This window comes from Camelus bactrianus, chromosome 2 (assembly GCF_048773025.1).
Source record: "Camelus bactrianus isolate YW-2024 breed Bactrian camel chromosome 2, ASM4877302v1, whole genome shotgun sequence".
Classification (NCBI taxonomy): Eukaryota; Metazoa; Chordata; class Mammalia; order Artiodactyla; family Camelidae; genus Camelus; species Camelus bactrianus.
In genome coordinates, this window is record NC_133540.1 from 91,229,335 (window position 1) to 91,249,957 (window position 20,623).

The following is a 20,623-nucleotide window of genomic DNA, read 5'->3' on the forward strand; positions in this document are numbered from 1 at the left end:
CTTCCGTCTGCCATATGCCATCCTGCCTGGGTCAGGCAGCTTTTAGAGATACAGTCTGCCTACATCCAGCACACCCGCCACATGACACTGGAGTCTCCCCTTCAGAGAAAGGAAAAACCCCACAGAGAAAAAAGGAGAAAACAAACATAGACTGTTTCTGGGTGGGTAGCGGGCTCAGGGCAGGGAAAACGGGTAATGTGGCTGAGGTTTATAGTGGAAAAGAGGATCTGGGTTTCAAGAAAGATGTTTACAAGTTTTTTTGTTTTTGTTTTGCCATTTTTCCTTCTTAGCATATTGGGCCTAGATTTTATTTGGGGAAGATTAGAAATTAAAACTAAACCCACTCTCTTAGTTTGTCTTCTAAAATTAAACAAGAGAGAAAGAAAGAAAAAAAACTGTCTTTCGAAGACCCTTTTGCAGGCAGTAGAAAATTTACCTCGATATTCTTGCTGCCTCTCCAAGAAATCAGGGAGACTGAAGTTCGTCTAAATTCAGGACTTTTTTGTTAGTTAACTAAGATGGGCAAGGCTTTATTTCTCTAACTATTGGCCTTATTTCCCTAATGACCCCCCCCTTGTTTCCATATTTTATTCGATAAAGAGAAGCTGTCCTTTATGCAATTTTGATCTTATTTTTAAAGAAAGATAAGAATGCCATTTTATAGGCAAAACTAATTTTTTTCGATCAATTTACCTACTAAGAATGCATACTAACATTTTATATCCTTCAGTCTGAAAGATACCACCATTGTCAGCTACTAATAAAAGACTAAGTGGAAAGAGAGAGAAAAAAGCTTTGACATCAAGCAGATTTTCCAGCCCTGCCACATACGAGCTGTGTGGTGTAAGGTGGGTTGCTAATGTTTGTGAACATCTGTCTTCATCTCTTAAAGATGGGGCTAGTAGTACATACTTGGCAGCATTCTGTGAGCATGACCTAGTTAACAAAGAATAAACACCTATCATGGCAGGTATGATGTATTCATTTTATTCTTCCCAATTAGAAAATGCTTTTTTTTTTCAATTTAATTGGTATCCTTAGAACAGCTACTCAGTCCAGCCAGCTCTGTGGTAGGCCCTGCAAGAAATAATAAAGAAGGAGAAGACACAGATTATGTCTCAGAAGAACAGTCCTTCTATCTGAGGAGATAAGAGGTATAAATAAATTCCTATTTGCAACCGGGAAGCAATTAGGGCACATAGAGACAAGTGTCAGATGTTATGGTATAAACAGCAGGTGCCAAGAAAGATGGGAAAGAGATGGGTTTTACTTAGGCTTTTATGACATATAGTTTTAATTGGCATAAACAAACCACTTTAAAAACAAACAAATCTCTTTAAAAACAAACAAACCTCAGGATTTTTTTAAGAGGAAGAATGTGGTTGAAGATTTAAGGGTAGAAATGAACAGAACACATGTCTTCAGGAAACTGACAGAACCAGAGCAGACAGCTTTATTGGGGGAAATGGCAACAAAAGAATAAATTGGACCAGTTGATAAAGAGCCTCGGATATTATCCTAATTAACAGAATATGACCTTTGAAGTCTTCAGATAGACAGTGAAAAGCAGAGTTCTGGAGAGGTTTTGGCTCTTCAGGATGGATGGGGGACATGGTGCAGACCCAGGGGCTTTGCTAGACTCACGTGAGGGGGTTAAGCTGTTTGTGTTTCTCAAATGCCTCCTTCGAGGTGTCCATTCCAAGCCAGAGGCTTAGTGAGTCTCAAGACTGTTTTCACCAATTTCCTTACAGATGCTTTGGTCCATATTAACTAAGCTCAGGAGAGACCGGTTAATAAAAAGCCAATTTAATAATTTAGGAAGCTGCACATAATTATTAGGAAAAATGGGTTGTATGCATGGTAAAGAATTTGGCCCAGCTCCTTCCTCTCTGGTAGGAGCAGCATTCTGGAAAATCCAATCAATAGGAGAGAGTTTATTGGCCATTCATTCATCAATTTATCAAATACTGATTAAGCATCCACCGAGCGGTAGGCACTTGGGTGAGAAACAGAATGGGGTGCTGTGACGTGCAAGTGGCCTGGTGCTGCTGGAAGGGCAGGGCAGAGCCCCCGAGAGGACGGCAGTCCCGGCCCCAGGGTGTGCACGTTCTCCTAGGGAGCTAGCACGTGCTTCTCGCTACAACTGCAAGCCACTGAAATGTTTTAGTGTGTTTATAAACAATTCTTTTCACTGTTGAGTATGTTTTTATTTAATTCAATACAGCATGGGTAAATAGGATTTTACCCACTCCAGAATACACGTGTTTGTAGCAGTAATGCTCCCAGAGTGAAATAACAGTAGATAGAAAAGGACCTGAAAACCAGATGTGACAAGCTCTCAGACACTTAAGTTTTAGTTATAAAAATAAGCCACTGGCTAAGAATCACTATTATCCATAGGAGATATTTCTATAACAAAGAAATTGGGATACTTATGTTTCCAAATCAAGGAATAAATTAACTCCAAAGTAAATAAATAAAAACAAAAAGAATAAGATGAAATGAAACATATATATATATCTCATAAAATTGAGTAGGCCTGTTCAGTAGTAGGGAGGCTCTAAAATACATAGGTCCCAAATCGAACCTTATTACATATCTTTCATTTAATTTTTTTGATAGCAAATATATTTACATGGCTGAAAATCAAAACAATATGAAAATAATAGGCAGAGAAGCAATGTGTCCATTCCTGTCCCTGTCTTCCCTGTACTCAGCCCAGTGCCTCCCAATAACCATTGGTATTAATTTCTGATGTACTTATAGTCTTTCCATAACCCACGTACATTTTGTAAATATTTAATTAGAAACAAAAGGGGAAGAAAATAAACCAACATTTGTTGGGCAACCACTACTTGCCAGACACTGTTAGTTCTTCCATGAGTAGGTCGCTGATGCTTTATGACAACTGTGTAAAGTTGCTCTTATCTGCCCTAAGACCAGACCTCATGCCTGGTGGGCAGAAATCCCAGCCCTTGGCCTTGTACTTAAGAAGCAGTTTCTCATTGCTCTCTGACCTCCAGAGTTTTATGTGGATTGAACACACCACGCACCTTTTGATTTTTAGACTTCAACTCATTGCCCTACCTTCAAATCATTTTTAAAATGCTTACTTTTCAGGGTGGTTTTGAGGATTAAATTGGGTTGCTAGTAAGTATGTGGACTATTGTAAGAGTTCTGTAAGTGGGAGCTAGTCCAATCATAAAGGACAGTCAAATGTGCTTATGCATAATCAAGAAATAAATCATCTAAGTTATGTTATAATAAGTGGTTCATTTGTGTCCCTTTTTTTTTTTTTTTAAGATTCACATATAAGGCATTTTTCTTTCTCTTTCCAGCTCACTTCACTTAGAATGACGATCTCCAGGTCCATCCATGTTGCTGCAAATGGCATTATTTTATTCTCTTTTATGGCTGAGTAGTATTCCATTGCGGATATATACCACACCTTCCCTATCCAGCCATCTGTTGATGGACATTTGGGTTGCTTCCATGTTTTGGCTATTGTAAATAGTGCTGCTATGAACTTTAGGGTGCATGTGTCCTTTTGAATTATATTTTCTGGGTATATGCTCAGGAGTGGGATTGCTGGGTCACATGGTAACTCTATTTTAGTTTTTTAAGGAACCTCCATATTGTCCTCCACAGTGGCTGCACCAATCTACACTCCTACCAACAGTGTAGGAGGGTTCCCCTTTCTTATAAGTGGGAGCTATTATTATCATCTCTCTGGGAGAACTTCCTCAGGCTAAGCACATTCAAAATGTATTGATTTCTGTTTAACTCACAGAGGGGGACCCCTTTTGGGACTTAGTCTATTTTGATGCTGATCTTACCCCTGAGTGAGTAATAAACTTTGTCCACTCCTTACATAAATAGAAATAAGTCTGGGTATTAGGTGACCAGATCCTCTTGTAGACAGCCAGCTTTAAAACCCAAGAACAAGAATTACCACATTCACTCTACATAAAGGGTTAGTAAAGTTTTATAAAGGTAAAGCAGTAAATATTTTAGGCTTTTTGGGGTTTTGTTGCAACTATTCAACTGTGCCCAAGAGCAGTCCCATAAATGAGGAGGGGTACGTATATTCTAATAAAGCTTTGTTATGGACACTGACATTTGAATTTCATGTAACTCTGGTAATATTTGGTAACATGTGCTACCAAATATTTTTCTTTTGATTTTTTTTAACCATTTAAAAAGGTAAAAATTATCCTTAGCTCATGGGCCATACATCAGATGGTGGCTGGATTTGGCCTGTGGAAGTTTGCCAACCCCTACCCTAAATGACAATGATTTGATAAAACATCTTTTGAACTTGGTCAGTTCCCTCTCTTCCTTTCTCTCTCTCTTTCTTGCTCTCCTTCTCTTCTACTATAATTACAAGCAGACAGGGAAAACAAAAGGGCCTTTGGGAAGAAATCCTCCTACTCACCCAGGGAGCTAAAATTTTATTTCTCTCATAAGCAGCTTAGGGTTTTATAAATACAGTTGAATGATTCACATACAAATTTAGATACAGTTTGAGGTGGTGTCAACTAAATATCACGAGTGATGCTGGAAAAAGCAGAAGTAGACAGTATGTCCAGCTGCTAGGAAATTACACACCAGCCTCTGAAGTGTGTAACTACCTTATTGAAAACTGAACCTCAGAGGAGAGGAAGGTTGTCTTACATCTTGTTAACTGTGTCCCCTGAAGGCGAGGGGTTGTGCACTGTGGTGCCAATCTGGGCAGGGGACGCAGGGAGCTCGGGAGCACCCTGGTCTGGCCTCCCTGGGCCTTTGTCCTGGCTGAGAGACTAGCAGTCAGACTTTCAGGGACACCCAGCCACGGCCACCTCACTGGAACTCTGTGCAGCAGCCCTGCCCTCTCTGAGTCTCCGCTCAGTTACTTCTCCCGCCTCCAACCGCCTTCATCTCTCCTCTCCCACCACCATGATTTCCTCAGGGGTTCAGGCCTCTAGAAACAAAAATCACAAAGGCACGTTGTCTGAGGAGAACTTCTGCTTTCTTTAACACACACCTATCCTGAGGCAAAGGAGCCCCGAAGCCTTTCTAACTGTTTGGAAATGGTTAGGGAAAAATACTTTAATAATCCAGTAAATTATTCTGCAACACAAACATCTCTTCATCATCCAGGGAAGTCAACCGTTTCAAAGCGGCAAACAGTCCGCGGCAGTCCACTCAGGAAAATTCTATCTGCTTCTGTGGATTTTTCAGAGTTATGGATTCTTGGAAAGAAGATCTGGAATGAGAGGGTGACCAGTAAATACTTTCAGAATTCTTTTTAGAATCTTTGTCATTAGCACGGAACCTAGCCCTTCACAGAACTCAAACGAAGTCGAAATGTTGCAGTTTTGAAGAAGAAATATTGGAACTGGGGCTTAAAGAATTACAATTGGCAAGAGATGAGTGAGGCATAGGGAATGAACCAAAAGCATAGGGAAATGAAAGCACAAGGTATTTTAAGCTCCAGGAGAGCAAGGACTTTATCTATATTATTCACTTGATATTCTTCACTACCAGCCTTGGAAGAGTACCTGGTTCAGTAAATGTTTGTTTAATGAATAAATGAATATGTTTCTGTAGAGAGGAGAGAGGAGTAAGACAAGAAAGACAAAGTCTATCAGTCAGGTCTTAGCAGGAAACAGAACTTCCCCTGGATAATTCAAGTTCCACTTTGGTAAAGGGGTGACTTAAGGAAGTTTGGTTAAGGAGAGGAATAGTGATGTTGAAGCACCCAGAGACTATCAATAGGAGGCTGGTAGCACCCATAAGGCTCAAAGGAGCAGCCATTTGGCAGAAAAGATGCAGTAATTACTTGCAGAGACAAGTACTGAAGTAGGAAAACGTGGGGAAAAATACCTGGACCTCTCTCTCCTCCACCCTCCATTCTCCTACCAGATCCTCCCATTGGCTGAGCCCAAGTAGAAGCCAGAGGGCATGAGAGCAGGATGGAGAACATTGGAGAATGGATCTGGGACCAGGGGGAAACAATCACCAGCCCACTGGGTGAACTGAAAGCTGTTTTTTTTTTTTTTTTAATTGAGATATTATGGACATACAACATTATATTAGTTTAAGGTATACAACTTAATGATTCAATATTTGTACATGTTGTGAAATGGTCACCACACTAGGTCTAGTTAACATCCATCACCACTAATAGCTTCAAACTTTATTCTTCCTGGTGATGAGAACTCTCACAATTTCTTCTCTTAGCAATTTGCATGAAAGCTGGTTTAAAAAAATTGTGCCTTCAGTTCCCTATGCCTTCCTTCATTCTCTGTTCTCCAAAGGTATCTCCAAAGAGATATATTATCTCTTGTTGATTGGATTGATAGGCTATTAGCTGCCATTGGAGATTTTGAAGGAGGAAGTAACAAAAAATAAGGGATTGGGAAACCTTATCTATGTTCACATTCCAGCCCTGCCACTCCTTGACTGTAAACGTGGGCTAGTGACTGACAATCTCTGTGCCTCAACTTCCTTATCTGTAAAATGAAGGAAATTATGGCAGCTGTCTCATATGGTCGTTATGAGGATCAAATAAGATAATCTAAGTAAAGTGTGTGGGTCTAACATTACTGCTTTTTAAAAGCCTACCTTGGATCAGATTTAAGCAAATTTGTCTTATATTGAAGAATTGACCATCAAATCAATGTTAGAGCAAGGTTTTAGCAAATGTGGCAATCATAAGGAAAAGATTAGATTTTTTTATGACTTCGTGACCATGCAATTTTACTCTGCTTTTGTCTATCCAGGTTAAGAAGTTCCCTTTCTTAAGCATTGATTTTTCCACCTTTAAATAATATTAGAATGTTATAGAGGCTTTAGGTAACGCTAATGAAATCCACCTCCATGTGATCTCAATGTACAGCTGCGATTTAGCTACCAATGCATTTCTGAAAATTGCTTCCTTAGCATTTCAGCATTTTATTTGAAAGAACAACTGAAGCAGAAAGAAAATCAAGCAACAACAGGAGGACTTCATTTTTAAACTCATTAGTTCACAAGCTAAAAATTTGCTCAGATTAGTTGGGGTTTCAGACGTAAGAACTGGTTTCTGATGCAAAAGTCAGTAGCTACAGTTTAAAAGTCTGAAGCACATTTTCTTCCCCTTCCTCCACCCACTTCCTTATTTTTCTAATAAGAGTTTCATGTGCTTTCTTAATAGAGGAGATGTGTACCCCACAGAGTGCAATGTACTCCTCTTTATACCATCGTTAAAAGTTAAACAGATAAACACTCTATGGAAAGACTGACTATAATTATGATTTTGTAAATCCCCTCCCCTATTTCCCATTTATAGCACTGCTTATAAAAGAGACATTATTTTTACTGAGTTCTTGATGAAAATTTGTGGAACTTTCTAAAATTATAAATGCATTTACAATTCTGATGCATGAATTTAACTTACAAAGGTTAAGTCACAAGAGGATATAGAAGTATTTAAATATCATTTTGATACCTGAGACTTTCTGTTATTTCAATATGTAGGTGGGCCTTCATGATGATTCATAAAGATAAATTGCTTATTTTTATAATATATACTTTGTCCAAGTAAATGAATACTTCCCCAATGAGTTAAGTTTTTTTTTTAACGTAGTGTAAAAAAATAGTATCTCTTGGGCCATGAAAGCCTTAAACAATGATTTTCAAGGACTTTCTCTGTCATTGCTTAAAGACACTCAAGGCCTACAGACAGACTTCAAGATTACATGTTAAAAATTGTATGTACAATATAATTGCAGCTTTTTTTTTTTTAGAGCAGCAAAACCAGGTACGTAGACTGGTTGAAATGGAAGAAAATTCACCAAACTCTGAACAGTAGTTATATAAGGAAGATGGGACTGAAACAAAGGCTAATCCGTCCCTAGGTATCCCCGATCCCCTTTCTATGCTTTCCTTTTAGAATATGGTGTCAGAGGCAGAGGTGGAGGTCATGGGGTCTGGGTTTGAATCCTGATTCCACCACTTACTACCGTGTGACCTTGAACCAGTACAAACACCTCTGGGCCTGAGCTCAGTCATCTGTAGAAAAGGATAATAATCAGACCCACCCCATATAGCTGTTGTGAGCTTAAGTGAGCAAGTGCATGCAAATCCCTTAGAACAGTAACAGGAACTCACTTGGCACGAGTAAATGAGAGCTATTATCTTGTTATTTATATTCAGTCTCTTCCAGTAAAATATGACCCCCTGAGGGCAGAAATAATCCTGTTTTAATTTAGCTTCTGTACCTTGGGACCCTAATACCATGTCTAGCAAGTAAGAGATGCTCAATGAAGATTTGTGAATACGTGAATGAATAAATTCCACATGTAGTAAAGTGACACAGAATGCCACTACTTCATCAGTAATGATCAAATTGTAACTGTTCTGCCCCTAGTCCATGACCTTTCTGTATTTTGGCCTTCACTGTTCAGCATCTGCTCAGTAAGTGTCCCAAGGCTGTCTGCACTGCTCCGGGTCGCTAGCAAGTGGTTTGACTCATGATGACAGCAGACCAACAAAGAGCACTTAGGAGGCGTGTGACTCTAAAACCTACTAGCCTTGCTAGTCTTAGAAACTTCAGTCACCTTTCAGATTCTCACATGGGGTATAAAGACTAGCTCACATTTCAAGTGTCGGTTTGACAGAGTCAATCCATGTGTAAAGTCAAGGTTTAGAAAACAGTATTTTTCTTTAGTGCCACTCTCCTCTCCAGCCGCCATAGCCCAAAGCTATTGGGCAAAGCTGCATTTGCCTCAGAAATTTTCTGGAAAGAGTAGGAATTTCTATAAAGATTGAATTACACCTTCATAGAGAATGGGTTCGATTACCTGACCTTTCTCCAAACCCCACTGGATTTTTAAAACTAACAGTATTTTATAAAAGTGTAACATGCTTCAAACCTGTTCAGAATTTCTGGTGATGAATCAAAAATGGTCAAGTTCAATGACTATATATTGTGATTGCTAATAGTTGTCTCCCCTTGCAGAGTTGGTCTTAGGAAAAAATCTCTTCAGCTTTTTTCTGTCTGTGTTTCAGTCCTGTTTCCTGCCCTCTTGCTCATGTAGAGGTCGAACTTTAACAGTATTAAGCCCACATACATATACCACACTGACATCTTCACTGGTTTGAATGAAGAAGAGCTATATCATTATCACCCCCTTTAAGACGAAGTACCTAAGGCACTCAGAAGAAGGAGTGAACACTTCACCTTAGGGAAGTTCCTTACAGACCTTCAGAGGGCTATACCCTAGCATACCTAAGTGCCCTTTATTAACCCATTATGAGTTATTACTTTATTAAACAAAACTATTAAAGTACCCAAGGGATGAGGTGGTAGAAATGGATTGGTCAGAACTGGTTAAGTACCAAGTATGCAGAGTGCGATGGAGGGAGTTCAGTACAGGAGAGGAGTGTGATTAGATCACACAGGCTAGCATTTACATAATGTCTAGTAATGTCCAAAGTGCTTTTTACATCCAGGAGGAGAGTAAAGAAAAGCAGTGGAGAAGAGCATAGTGGGTTACTATAGGTAGGGAAGCTCCACTAACTCATACTGTCTTTAGACCTTAAAATTGCCTCATTGTGATTTTAAGTTACTGTGGTAATGAAATGTATTGGGACTACAAAGAAATCTAGGTAGCTCCTAATTAATTTAAAATATAAAAGATCAAAATCTGCCTTCAAGTTTTATAAACTTTGATACCAACACCTCTTCTATTATATGGACATTTTTTAATAGAACTCTAAATCTTGGTACATAAAGTGGGTTTCCAAGAGCTTTCATTCATCTGTTTCACAAGGCTCTCCCATGCCATGGACATGGTAAATTCAGGTAGCATATCGAAGTGTAGCAAAAGACAAGAATGACCAATGACCCTTGGGAGGTCGAGCGAGAAGAAACTCTTGTTTCTGAGCACTTCTTCTGAGGCAGGCCCTGACTCAGTAAGATGGGTCAGTATTTCCACTGAGAAGACCCAGGCAGCCCTCAACTCAGCGACAGTTTGTCTTCTCAAATCCCAGCCCAGAACATGGCCCCAATCCATCCCCACCCTCTCCATCCCCACTCTGAGGTGAAATCTTACTCTGTATGAAACTTTTGAAGAAGGCCAAGTGTGAAAGTCTGAGAGCCAAGCCTACCCCCACCCCAGGGGGCCATCATGTACCATTTTACTGCAATTTCTCTTTGTTTTTTCCAATGATGCATTTAGATACAGCCAGCAGGAAAAAAAAAAAAAATCCCTGTTCAAGAGAGTGGAGTCATTATCCACACACAAAAGGCCATTTAGAGAAAGAACAGCTCAGTCAGTTCAAGCTGTGGCTGCCAGAGTCCAGACCCATTAGAAAAGAAAGGTTAGCTGTTTAAGTGGGAATGTGAAACAAAATGTCATAATTAGGGCTAACTGGGCACCCTCCCCCCTGCCAAGAAAGCTGCCTGGGATCATAAACTAATTCCCCAAAGGTCCTAAGCTCAGGGGAAAGCAAATCATCAACTCTCAATGACAGTTTAGTTGTTAACCTTTACCCTAGAGGCTAGGTTTTCATTCTTTTTCTTTTGGGTATGTTTTTTATAGATGTTACTTTTATAGGGTTGGACTGGTTTTTTTTCCTAGCTTACCACCATTGGCATGTTTCAGACCACTGGGGGTGTGTGTGTGTATAAATACCATGAAAGGAAATATGTACCCAAACAACAGTAGCTACCTTTAATGATGAACTATATGGGAGAACTGGGAATTCATTTTTGTTTCCCTCTCTGTGTTTCCTAATTGCTTTTTTATTAACGTGATGTAAAAGGGAGGGAAAAAAAAAGACAGGTAAAGTGTTTCAGATACAATTTTTTACCATGCTTCCCTTAAAGGAGAAAAAAGCAATTATAGTTTTGACATGGTTCATCATGAGAAGTAAGGGGGTATAAGCCTCAGAGAAGAGGCAGCGTTATGAAGGGATGAGCACCCATATGACTGTTAACCAGGCTTCACCTCTTTTCCTTCAGCCATTTAGCAGCATCGGTATAAAAGTAATTTCAGGCTAACAGAAATTCGCAGTTGTAAGTAATACAGTAAATTCTCAGCATTTAGCCTGCTCACAGACACAGTGCTCTGCTTGATGAAAACAACGCAAGGATGAGCACATGGCAGTCATTAAACAGATACTTCCTGTCAGATTGATTGCTTGGAATACTCTGGTTACTATAGGGTAGCCATGTACACTGGACAGGGAGAGCCAACAGTCAATAAACAACATGAGGCCAAAAATGCTATTGAAAATTTAATGTTTAATGATTCAGAAGGCACTTTGGGATCTTGTAGAGCCTTGACTAATTATTTTGAAGACCAGTGATGAATAGAACATAGAATGGCAAAAGTACAAATTCAAGAGAGATTTCTTTTGCTGGATTACTTAATTTTGCTTTTTATGTAACCTTTCTAAAGTGACTTGCAGATAAAATGGAGAAAATTGCTTAGAAAATAGAGATTAGACATTTTACTTGCACTTTTATGGACTCTCATTAACACTTGCTTTCATTTTTATTGCCTTCATAACAAAATATTAACTGAATGTAGGACATTTAATGAAAAAAGCATGATTCTTGTGTTCACATGGCTTACTTAATCATTTAAGATGTATGTATGGTAAGGGCGTTTCCTTTAAATCATGAGACTTCTTCTAAATTTTTTGTACCATAAAATTTTGTCTAGGTAAAGTTTTGTCTAGGTATAGGAACAGGCAAGGGAGAATATTTAAATCTAGAACTGCCATTTGGGTTGTAAGAAAAGTGTAGATGTGAATAAAGAGGTACAGGCCAGTCAAAGGTTGCAAAAAGGACACTGATTTAATTCATGCAGCAAATATTTTTGAAGGCCTACGATGTTCCAGGCACTGCTGGAGGCCCTTGAGATAACAGAGATTTTATTAGAGGCAACAGACAATAAATAAGCATCATAAAAATATAAATGATGCTAGATGATAATAAAAGTTATCAAAAAACTGAGCAATGTATGGGAGATTCCGAGAGAAGGTTGCTCCAGAAATTTTAAATAGTGTGGTTAAGAAAGGTGCCACTGAGGACCCAGAACGGCAAAAGGACACATTCATAAGAGGCTTCTTGTGTTAGATAACATGACAATTTGAGCAAAGCCTTGAAGGAGGTAAAGGAGTTAATCCCATGGATATGAGGGGATGGGTGGGGCATTCCAGACTACAAATAAGAGATAATAGAAAGTGGGGAATTATTTATTGAGAAAAACACAAAGAGCAGAATATAGGAAGAAGAAGAAAGGGACAGTCACTGGAGGCAAGTAGGCTTCCAGGAAGTTCCTAAATAATGTAATTTTGCAATGCTTGGCTTTGGAAACTGTGATTGGAAAAAATAATAAAAATAATCCCATTGTCCAAAACATGATTAGCATATGGACATGGATCTCCAAAATAAACAGGTGAATGTGGTCCACTTGTACACACCTAAAGACTGGTATGTTTCTAGTCAGCGGCTAGCAAACTGAATGCATTCATTCTTTGATCATTTATGCTCTGAGAACCACATGTGTCAACACCGTGCTGGGAACTGGGGTACAGAGATGAGCAGAACAGACGTGATTCCTACATTCACAGTGGAGAAGTACTTTAAATGATGTATTTGTTGTCTTATTATAAGTGCTGTGGAAAACTACACAGAAGTAGGAGAGCATACTGGGGAGGTACTTGACCTACTTTGGGAGTCAGGAAAAGCTTCCACCTTGCAGTTGATATTTGAGCTGAGACCTGAAGTATGAATTAGTGTTAACTAGGGAAAGAGAAAGGTTCATCTGGGCAGAGGTGGAAAGTACCATGGAATATTCGAAGAACTGAAAGGCCAGTGGCTTAAGGAGGAAAGAATGATTTGGTCAGCAGAAAATGGGGGCCACTGAGGTCAGTTTAATGAAGGGACCCTTTGCAATGGTGTCTGAATGGTTAAAGGAGGCCAACAGGGACGAAAAGCTGCCCTGTGCCTGGGATCGAAGTGGAAGGCAGGAGTATTCATCAGAGAAAACAGCTACAGGAAAGAGACACCTTGCAGGAGCTGGGACTGTAAGGAGACACAGCCAGTCTGAGGCTACACAGCAGGGAGAGCTCCAGGGGAATAAACACCATATATTAATATATATATGCAGTCTCCAGCCCTCCCACCATCTCCGACCTTTCTTTAGTTAAATGAGCTGTAAGACAGGTGAGGGAGTCCTTTGAGGTCACCTATACAAAGCCAGCTCCCAGGGCACAGAGCAGGGTGGGAAAGAACCCAGTGGATCTGGAGGGGCAAAGGGAAAATAGCCTGCAGAGTACGGACCAGATCATTCCAGATCTTATCAGCCAAGTGAAGGATTCGGGTATTTGTTCTTCTACAAGTGACAGGCAGCAGGAGAAAAATGCAATTAGATTTGCATTCATCAAGGAAGGTCACTTGTGTCATATGAGCAGACTGGAGCCACTCATGAAAACTACAGGAAGCTTAGTTGGAGGCGTTGAGGTGGACCAAGTGAGGGGTGATGGAAGCTTCTCCTGATCCAGTGGTTGGGGAAGATGGGAAGGTGCGGGAAGACTGTGGAGACAACGAATTTGTGCTGGTTTGGAAATGGGAGGTGTGGAAGGGGGTATGAGAGGTGTGAAGTCTAGATTTTGGTTTGCCTAAGCGGATGGGTGGTGGTGCTCCTCTCTGAAGGAGGAGCAGGTTTGGAAGCCGGGAAAAATCACAGGCTTGGTTTTGGACATACCGAGACTTTCAGAACGCCAGCTGTAAACATCCAGGGAACACCTCCACCTAAGCAGGGGTTCGACAGCCTGCTCTCACTGTGCCCCAGCCACTGTGCTGTGCTATGCACTTTGTAGAAATATTTCCTCCAATCCTCAAAATACCGAGGCAGACGTGATTTTTCCCATTTTCTCGATGAGAAAACTGAGGCTCAGGAAGGTTAAGTATCCTGCTTACATTCAGTTCTTGAAACTCAGACATTTTTAACCCCAACTGGAGCTCTTTCTCTTTTGTACTGCTGTATCTGAAAGTCACAGAGGCATCATAGGAGCCTGTAGAAGAGGCTGAGGAAAAATGCAAAAAATTCTGTTATGAGGCCTTTTTCATTTGGGGAAAATATGGATTTGTTTCATTGGATTCTAGAGTAGGCTTATGTGAGTTTCAATGAATCAATTAGCACTCCTTGAGCAATTATTATATGCTTAGGACTTTGCTGTATTTAAAAAAAAAGATTATGAACAGTATAAAATATGATCCTTGATTTCAAGGGCTTAAAATTTAACTGAGGGGAGGCAAGTACATTCTGGAAGCCATTTAACATATAACATTATATGCTGATAATGAAATGCCAGATTGTGTAGGGCTGACAGCCTGGGAAAAGGATAATATATAACATGATAAGGTCTTATGTAAGGTGTGTTGATGGTCTGCGAAATTTCAGCAATTGAATATTGGTCTGCAGATTGGCTGTCTTCTTCCTAGGAAATTTCATAAGATACACAATTAATTACAGTTTTATAGTTAGTTAAATGAAGTATGCATCAAATGTCCTGAGAGTTGAAGTTTCTGCAGACTTATCTTATTTATCATTTATTTTTGAAACTCTTGCAACCAAGAGTGCTTTGCTTTTTTTTTTTTTTTTTTGATAGACAAGGGCTGGCAATCTGTTCATATCTTTGTTGAAGGAAAAGCTGAAATTGCAAATATGTTTAAATCTGATACAATCTAAATCCCTATCCCCATGATGAAAAATGCCATCGACAAATCTTAGTCTAAGATCTTTGAGCCTCCATAAAGATTATTCTTTATGGGACAAATCACATCAAATTTATTTCCAAAAGGAACGATAAGACCTCTTAAATAAAGGCATCTGGAAAATAGACATTTTCTTAGTAGTAGGTCTGATAATAACTGACATTTGTATAGTGCCTTATGATTTGCAAAGTGTTTTATAGACTTCATCTCGTGGGATAACTAAGTGAAGCTAAACTTCATCAGAAATTTATGTTGAATATATAGTTCCCCAAAGAGAAAAAAAAGTGTTGTTTTAGACAAATTTACAAACAAACAAACAAATCAGTCTTAGTTTCTTAGGCAAGAGAGGGAGGCAGTGGGTTACCATATAATATCATAACTGTATAACAATGTAGTAACAATGATAGTTATAAGAACACCATGAATCGAGCCTTTGTTATATATGTTACTAGTCTATGCACTTTATGTATTAACTTGCTTAAGTCAACAAAAGTCCCATGAAGAAAATATTATTTGCATATTACAGACGAGGAAACTGAGGCACACGTATCTAAGTAACTTGCCAAAATCATGGAACCAGTAAGTGGAAAAGCTGGGCTTTTCCTGAGAAGTCTGGCTCCAGAATGCTCACTCTTAACCACTAAGACTCCTGAAATGTAAATTGTCCCTTATCTAAACATTGTTTCTTAAATAAAAACTGTAAAACAACCAGTGATTTACAAACAAATAAAGGGAAAAAAAGGAATAGGCACTATTGTGAAATGTACTCAAAAGTCCTTAATAAAATCCTATAGAAAGGAAGAAAGATCATGAAAAATAAAAAATCTTCTTAAAGATCTAGAAATGGAAATATTTCTAACTTTTCACTAGTTTCTGAAGAAAGAGAAAGGAAGGTTAAGAAGGAAAAGACTAATTTATGATCCAAGAATAATCCAATGTTATCATAATTGTAAAAACATGTTTTTAAATTCTTCCTAAAAATATTTCCTGCTTTACTTGGAGAGGACACTAGTAGTTCTTCCAACCTAGAATCATTCTGTTCCCAAGCAAGAGAGAAAGGACCTAGAGACAAATAAGATACTCTAAAATCTTGGGTATATCACTGAGGACCCCAAACTCTAACCCGTTCCTCACCCTGGGTGTGCAAGGTGGAAAGGGGAAAGTGACAACAGAGTCCGTTCTTATTACTCCATCCTCTTTGGGTGAGGATACCCAGGTTGCAGATCTACCCAGCTTTCCAGAATTCTCTTGTAACAGGAAAGAAACTGTGTCCCTTGGGGTTTGAAGATGTCTGTAATTTGGGATAAAAAATGGTAACTCCTCATCAACTCTGAAAAAGTATAAAAAGGAGCTCCTAGGGCTGCTTTAAATTTGGGCATAGATGGAAGAGATTCTTCTCCAGTGTTCCCTTCAGGAGGCTAAAATACAGAATTGTTCCTAATGTCTGTGCAGTAGGAGAGAGGTGGAGACCTGACGATATCGGTATCTCTTGCCTGATGCTTAGAGTTAGAAACTCACACAGGAGATGACAAGTGGAAGGTCTGTGGGTGCTTAGCTTTCTGACTCCTGATCCGGAACGCCATCTATCATCTCCTATGGCAAAGGAAAGGAAAAAGTGTTTTTCTTTTTCTGATCACAAAACTAAAGTTTCTTAAGTGATATGAAAAAGTACTTTATTAAAGACTCTGATGTTGTGCTAAACTTTTTCAAAATTTAGTTTCCATAAAAAGACTTCTAGAAGTGTTTAAGTTTGTGGATTTTTTTTTTTTTTAATTTCACTAAGGAAGCTTTATTGATATGGGGGACAAAATCTTACAATTATAGTCATCATAAAGAGTACTGTGCATTAGTGTTATATGGATTTTGCTATATTGTTTTTCCTGACCCCAATAAAATTCATAACATTAAAAATAAGCATGCGATACTATTTGACCTACTAATTCGTTCTTTGCTGCAAGACTTAGAGCAGTGTTTTTCAAATTGTGATCTTCAATACACAGGGTAATAAAATTAGTTTGATGGACCTCATCAAAGGCTAGCTAAGTATTAAAAAGTTCTATGAAATAGAATGGACTAGAATAGAAATATTAGATTACATCACACATGGTAAAAATAGTATTCTTTTATTAAACTTTGTTTCAATTATGTATATCTGAATGTGTACTGAGGTGCAATATAAAGTATTTATTCTTGATAAGAGTAAAAAAAAAATTTTTTTTGAAAGCCACTGACCTGGAGAGATTGTTGGACAAGTAGAGCAGCCCAGTCCTGACTGTTAATCCTTTACTCACAAACCCAAAAATCCACAGTCAAGAGTGACTTGCTGCACTTTGATATAGTCACAGGATGAATATTACACAGCAGTGAACATGAGTAGACCACAGCTTAAAGGAACAATGTAGATCAATCTTAGAAACAATATTGGAATGAAAAACTATAATGAAGAAAAGTACATACAATATGATTCCATTTCAATGAAGCTCAATAAAATGGAAAATTAATATTACATTGCCTAATGATACCTGCTTATATAAAACTATTAAAATAAAACCACAGAATAGACAAACATAAAATCCAGGAGCATAGTTTCCTCTGTGCAGAAGGCAGGGGGTAGGGGAAGTGAAAGAGATTGAGAAGAACATACCAGAAGCTTCTATGGCACTGTTAATATTCTAGTTCTTAAGTTGTGGGATGGGTTTTATTATGTTTCATAACTTAAATACACTTCTTAATTTGAGTCACATTAATTTTGTTGCTTGTATCCAACAATAAACAGTGAACTTGTTAATATAGCTTTATAAGGAAATAAATCTATTTTTTCCTTAAATTTAAGGCAAAATTTAAGACTTGATAGAACTCTGATACCTAACCTTATTCCTAGAACACACCACCTTTCCCAATGATGGAGTGGCCAATAATATCCCAGACAACTAAGCTTATCTAAAAATAAAATTAGCTTTCAACCAGCTGCCTGGAAATGACAGAGTAAATGAAGATCATTTTCTCAAAATTGCAGGCTCCCCTCTGTGACCTTGCATAATGTTCTTTTCATTGCCTCAGTTTCTCCAGCTGTAAAAAAAAAATTATGTGTAACTCTGGAATCCTACTCCCACCATATCCTGTTCTAATCTTCAAAGAATAAGACCAAGCATTTCTAAGCAGACTTCATAAACTTGCTATCTGATGGACACACCATCGAAAAAGACTTTTGAGTGGCTGCCAAAATACCTAGCCCCAATTCAGACGGCAAAGTTCATTTCATAGTTCAGCTCTTTTGCTGTAAAGGAGCAAAGTGCTTCTTGAATAGTGCAAAGCAGCTGCCTGCTGTTTCCTGTCTTTAGAGAATTAAATTATATTAAAAAAATGTTAAGTGCTCACTCAGCAGTCAGACTGTACTTTGTATAGGCAACCCCACTTCCTCAATGTAAGTACACACAGTCCCCAGATCAAACACACTCTGCTTTCCAAATTCATTGCAAAGTTGATTGCTTGGAATTTACACTATCTATTCTGAAGACCATGTTAGAAATGATGGACTGGGTCTCTCTCCAGGTCTCCAAAGGAGACAGTGCTGGAAGTCCTCCGGGTCATTCTTGCTTTCAAAGCCCCACGGGGTGCAGGGTTTGGTGGGGAAGACCAAGGGGCAGGACTGGGTCAGCAGAAACAGCCAACAAAGGGAAGTGGTTACACTCAGTCTCCCTTGGGGGCCATCTCTCAGTGGCGCTCTATCCTGGGCAGCTGACAGAGAGAGTGGGGGAGACATCCTCCCTTCAGTGGAGGATGCTGGTGGCAAAGGATGCTTCCAAAGGGAGGCAGGGCAGAGGGGACCTCAGTAAGTATCAGAGGACCCATTCCCAAGCACTGAAGAAAAGCGCCCTTCAGGACTGTTGGAAATTAAAAAGCGTGTCCAAACATTTGTCTAGTTCAAGGTTTGAGAAAGGGAAAACTGCTCTTTGGCTGACATTTACTTTTTTTGTTCTTTTTTCTTTTGCTCTTCTTTTATGAAGGGCCTAAAGTCACAGCTCCATTCCTGGTGGTCAGATGGCCCCAGGCCAGCGGCAGCCTGGCAGAAGCAGAGAAACAAGGGTGACTCTGGCAGGGGACACCACGGGAAGGTTTTATATGTGCTTTAAATATGGTTGCTCGTTGTCACCAGAATGAAATGGTTCCTTTCAAATTAAAGAAGTCCATTCAGTTGACAGGGCTGACAAAGTATGGCAACTGAGTCACAAGGCCTGGGGATTTGTGGCAGCAGCTCCGTCCCTCAGAGCGGACCAGTTCCACTCACGGTCTGAAAAGGTCCGGGTTAATTTACATCAACAACAAAATCAGTATTAATCAAACCCTCTTTATGTTTTTCAATCACCAAAGCAAAAGAACATGTATATTAGATAATTTTCAACACGGGCATTGTAAAATTCCAAAAGTTTCATGATAAAGGGGGAAAAAACAAGAAATAATCTAGTTCTACCTCAACACAATCACACAGGTTAGCAAAGACGCTGAGGGGAGGACACGAAGGGTCAGCCTACATCTTAAAGAGATATGCTTGCTGGAAAGTAAGAGTTTTAACACAAATTCACTTTTGTTTCCAGCCTCGGGACAATTCTGTAGTCTACAAGTTTGAACTCCAGCTGAGTCATTTTCTTCTCTCTCTCTCTCTCTCCCCCTTTCTCTCTCTCTCTTTTTCTCTCTCTGTCTATCTTTTTCATGATTCATACAGTGCTTACAACAAGGAAAAGGAATGAACAGCAGGAACAACAAAAGCTATAATCATTTTCTTAAACAGAAAAGAGTAGGCAAAAATTCTGCAGATGGTAAAGAGACTTTGCATGTCCAAGTGATCTGACAGCCACAGGGAACAGCAGAAATTGTCAGTGGATAGTAAGTTTCAAACCACAATTCCATGTGATTCTTTACAAATTTTGACAATGAATTGACTGTTAATAGCAGAAAAGTTTTAGGGGAAAAAATAAATAGTGTTAGAATTAATACATATAGGAGTAAGGATATATTATTTTAATAGCTATGCTCCAGAAAGTCAATACTTTAATTAAATCAAGATTAAACCATCAAGCATAGGGAACTATATTCAATATCTTGTAGTAACTTATGGTGAAAAAGAATATGAAAATGAATATATGTATATTCATGTATGACTGAAGCATTGTGCTATACAACAAAAATTGACACAACACTGTAAACTGACTATACTTCAATAAAAAATATATATACAGAGACTATATACCATCAATCTGAAACATACTAACACCCTCAGGTGAAGGATGGCAAAGTATTTTACAAAAGATTCAGCAGTAATAATCCACCAATCCAGTTAACTAAGAATTTTATAAATACCTGGATATTTCTTAGCCTCAAACTCTTGTTACTCATGAAATTAGCATACTCAAACTTTTCACTCAATCAGAAGTGTAGATGGATTGATACATTCATTCCAGAAATATTTACTGAGTGGCCTTGTTTGAGATTCTGTGAAGGGTGCAAAGATAAACTAGGTAGAGACCTCATGTTTCTAGGGAGTTTTATGTCTAATAGGTGAGATCAGACATGACCACAACAACTGGAAATTAAGGTCAAAAGTGATGAGTGTCACAGGAGAAGTCAGGATGACAAATCAGAGAAGATCTGGGAAAAGTTTAGGATGGAAAGAGATGTACTGGGCTATGAGCTAGACATCCAGGATGGTCAGGAAGCATAGTCCAGATGGAGGGAAAATATAATCAAAGGCATGATTTGGGCAATTTCAAAATGCTCAGTTCAGTGAGCTGGAGAGCTGCACGAAGGGGAATACCAGGAAATGTGGTACAAAGGACTGAATGACTTTCTTCAGGGAATGAAGGAGAA

General features: G+C 38.9%; 1 protein-coding gene across 2 annotated transcripts in view; it reads right to left on the reverse strand.

Annotated features, from left to right (window-relative positions):
- Window positions 1-773: 773 nt before the first annotated feature.
- The window catches only part of LOC105065303 (uncharacterized), a 418,567-nt gene continuing 398,717 nt past the window's right edge, over window positions 774-20,623 (reverse strand). The window contains exon 5 of one of the 2 annotated variants that reach the window (XM_074346104.1): window positions 774-1,077. In XM_074346104.1, coding sequence (XP_074202205.1) covers window positions 1,051-1,077 — 27 coding nt within the window. In that variant the 3' untranslated portion in view covers window positions 774-1,050. Of the gene's footprint in view, window positions 1,078-1,402; window positions 5,246-20,623 lie in introns of those variants that run through there. The other variant, XM_010950390.3, reaches the window with a different exon arrangement.